Source organism: Lotus japonicus, chromosome 5 (assembly GCF_012489685.1).
Source record: "Lotus japonicus ecotype B-129 chromosome 5, LjGifu_v1.2".
In the NCBI taxonomy this organism is placed as follows: domain Eukaryota; kingdom Viridiplantae; phylum Streptophyta; class Magnoliopsida; order Fabales; family Fabaceae; genus Lotus; species Lotus japonicus.
Window position 1 is genome coordinate 19,460,442 of NC_080045.1, and position 1,769 is coordinate 19,462,210.

The following is a 1,769-nucleotide window of genomic DNA, read 5'->3' on the forward strand; positions in this document are numbered from 1 at the left end:
TCTTGGGGGTGGCGAGCGTGGGCGCTGGAGGGCCCCCGTCGACACAGCCACATACCTGGACAGTCTTCCTGCTCGGATTAGTTCTTCCACCTTGTCCTTGAGGTTCAGGCACTCGTCAGTGTTGTGACCCGGGCTATCGTGGAACTCACAGAATCTCTTGGAATCCAGCTTGTCCCCTCTCGTCAGGAGTGGGGGGGGGACGGTCTCTGAGGTCGGTGGAGGCTTTCTCCCTCAGGATGCGTGAAAGGGAGGAATTCAGTGGGGTATAACTATCGTACTACTTTCGCTTCGACTTCCGTTCGTCCTGACCCTTCCGTCGGGACTCTCGGGTCGAAGGTTGGTCCTTATTTTCCTTCAACTTCGGCGGTCCTTTGATCGCGAGCGTCTGACTCGCGGCTCTTAGGGTCGCGGCATCTTCCATGTTTATGAATTTTTCTACTCGAGCTAGGAATTCCTCCAGAGTGTTGGCGGGCTTGCCGTCCAGAGAGGTCAGGAACGGTCCTGGCGCAAGGGCTGCGGTAGCCAGGACCAACCTTGTGTCGGGGAGGAGTCCGGTGATATCACCGGCCTCCTTGTTGAAACGATTGAGAAATGCCTTCAGAGACTCCTTCTCCTTCTGCTTAACCAAGGCCAAAGTCTGCGCAGTCTTCGGTATGCTGCGCACCGAGGAATACTGGGCTAAAAAGCATGACACAACTCCGTTCCAGTCGTGCAGTGAGTTGCTCGGTAAATTCTGGAACCAGTTCATGGGTCCTTTTCCAAGGCTCATGGGGAAACAGCGGCAGTATAAAGGGTCGCTGGCCCCAGCGTACTGCATCGCGCCCACGAAGAAGTTCACGTGTTCCTGCGGGTCGGTGTCTCCCTCGTAGAGCTTCACTTTGGGTCGTGCCCACCCCTGAGGGAAAGGAAACGCCATAATCTCAGGGGATAGGGGGCCTCCGATCGGCGCTGGGTAAGTGACAAGCGCGTTGCTGGACCTGGGGCGGTTGTGCGTCTGGTCCCGGGTCGGGGTGGGGCTCCGGCGCCTAGAGGGGCTCCGGCGGGGAGAGTAACGTCTCCGTGGTGTATGGCTAGCCACCCGTTCGGCCGCGGGTGCCCTGCGACGGGCTTCCTGGTAATAGGGGGTTGGGTCGGGCCCCCGGTCGTCTCCTCTTCTTGTGAAAACGCCGGCGGGGGGCGCGATCGAGTTTCCTGCTCCTCCAGTTGTCGGAGGCGGGCGCGGAGCATGTGAATCTCTTCCTGAGCGTCTCGGATCCGCATACTACGGGCTTGCTCTCGCCCAGCCCCGTTGTCCTCTTCCATTGCCCGGATGCGAGCCTCCAAGCGGCAGAGTGCCTCGTGGGCCGCATGCGGGGTAATGGCTGCGGGTTCCGGTGAGCGGGGTGGTTGTGGTTGAGGAGTCGGGGGAGGAGGGTGTTGGGGAGGAGGAGGGGGGTTCTGCGATCCGTAGTTTCGTTGATGGTCTCCACATGGCCCTCAGGAGTTGGTGCAGGACGGCGTGATGTCTGACGTGTCTCTACCATAGCTTGCTGGTTGATGACTTGAGGCGAAGGCACGCGGTGCAAGGAAGAGTTTTACCAGATCCCCACAGACGGCGCCAATTGATCTGGGAGAGATCAAGCTACCCGTTGACAAGGGGTAGGGGAAGAGGGATCTGGACGGGTTGGAGATGCTCCGGTAGGCAAGGTCCCGGGAGGGGCTCCTGCAAGACACTCCGATGCTAAAGTTAGTGAGGGAAGTTGTAAGAATGGTGAAGTCGGGAAGAATAC

General features: G+C 59.3%; 1 protein-coding gene across 1 annotated transcript; it reads right to left on the reverse strand.

Annotated features, from left to right (window-relative positions):
- Positions 1-277: 277 nt before the first annotated feature.
- On the reverse strand, positions 278-916 carry LOC130719252 (uncharacterized). The gene has a single exon (XM_057569885.1). The coding sequence runs from the start codon at positions 914-916 to the stop codon at positions 278-280; it is 639 nt and encodes a 212-aa protein (XP_057425868.1).
- Between the last annotated feature and the right edge of the window lie 853 nt (positions 917-1,769).

Excerpts from the sequence above, each read along its gene's own strand:
- LOC130719252 (XM_057569885.1), bottom strand. The coding sequence starts at position 916 with ATGGCGTTTCCTTTCCCTCAGGGGTGGGCACGACCCAAAGTGAAGCTC.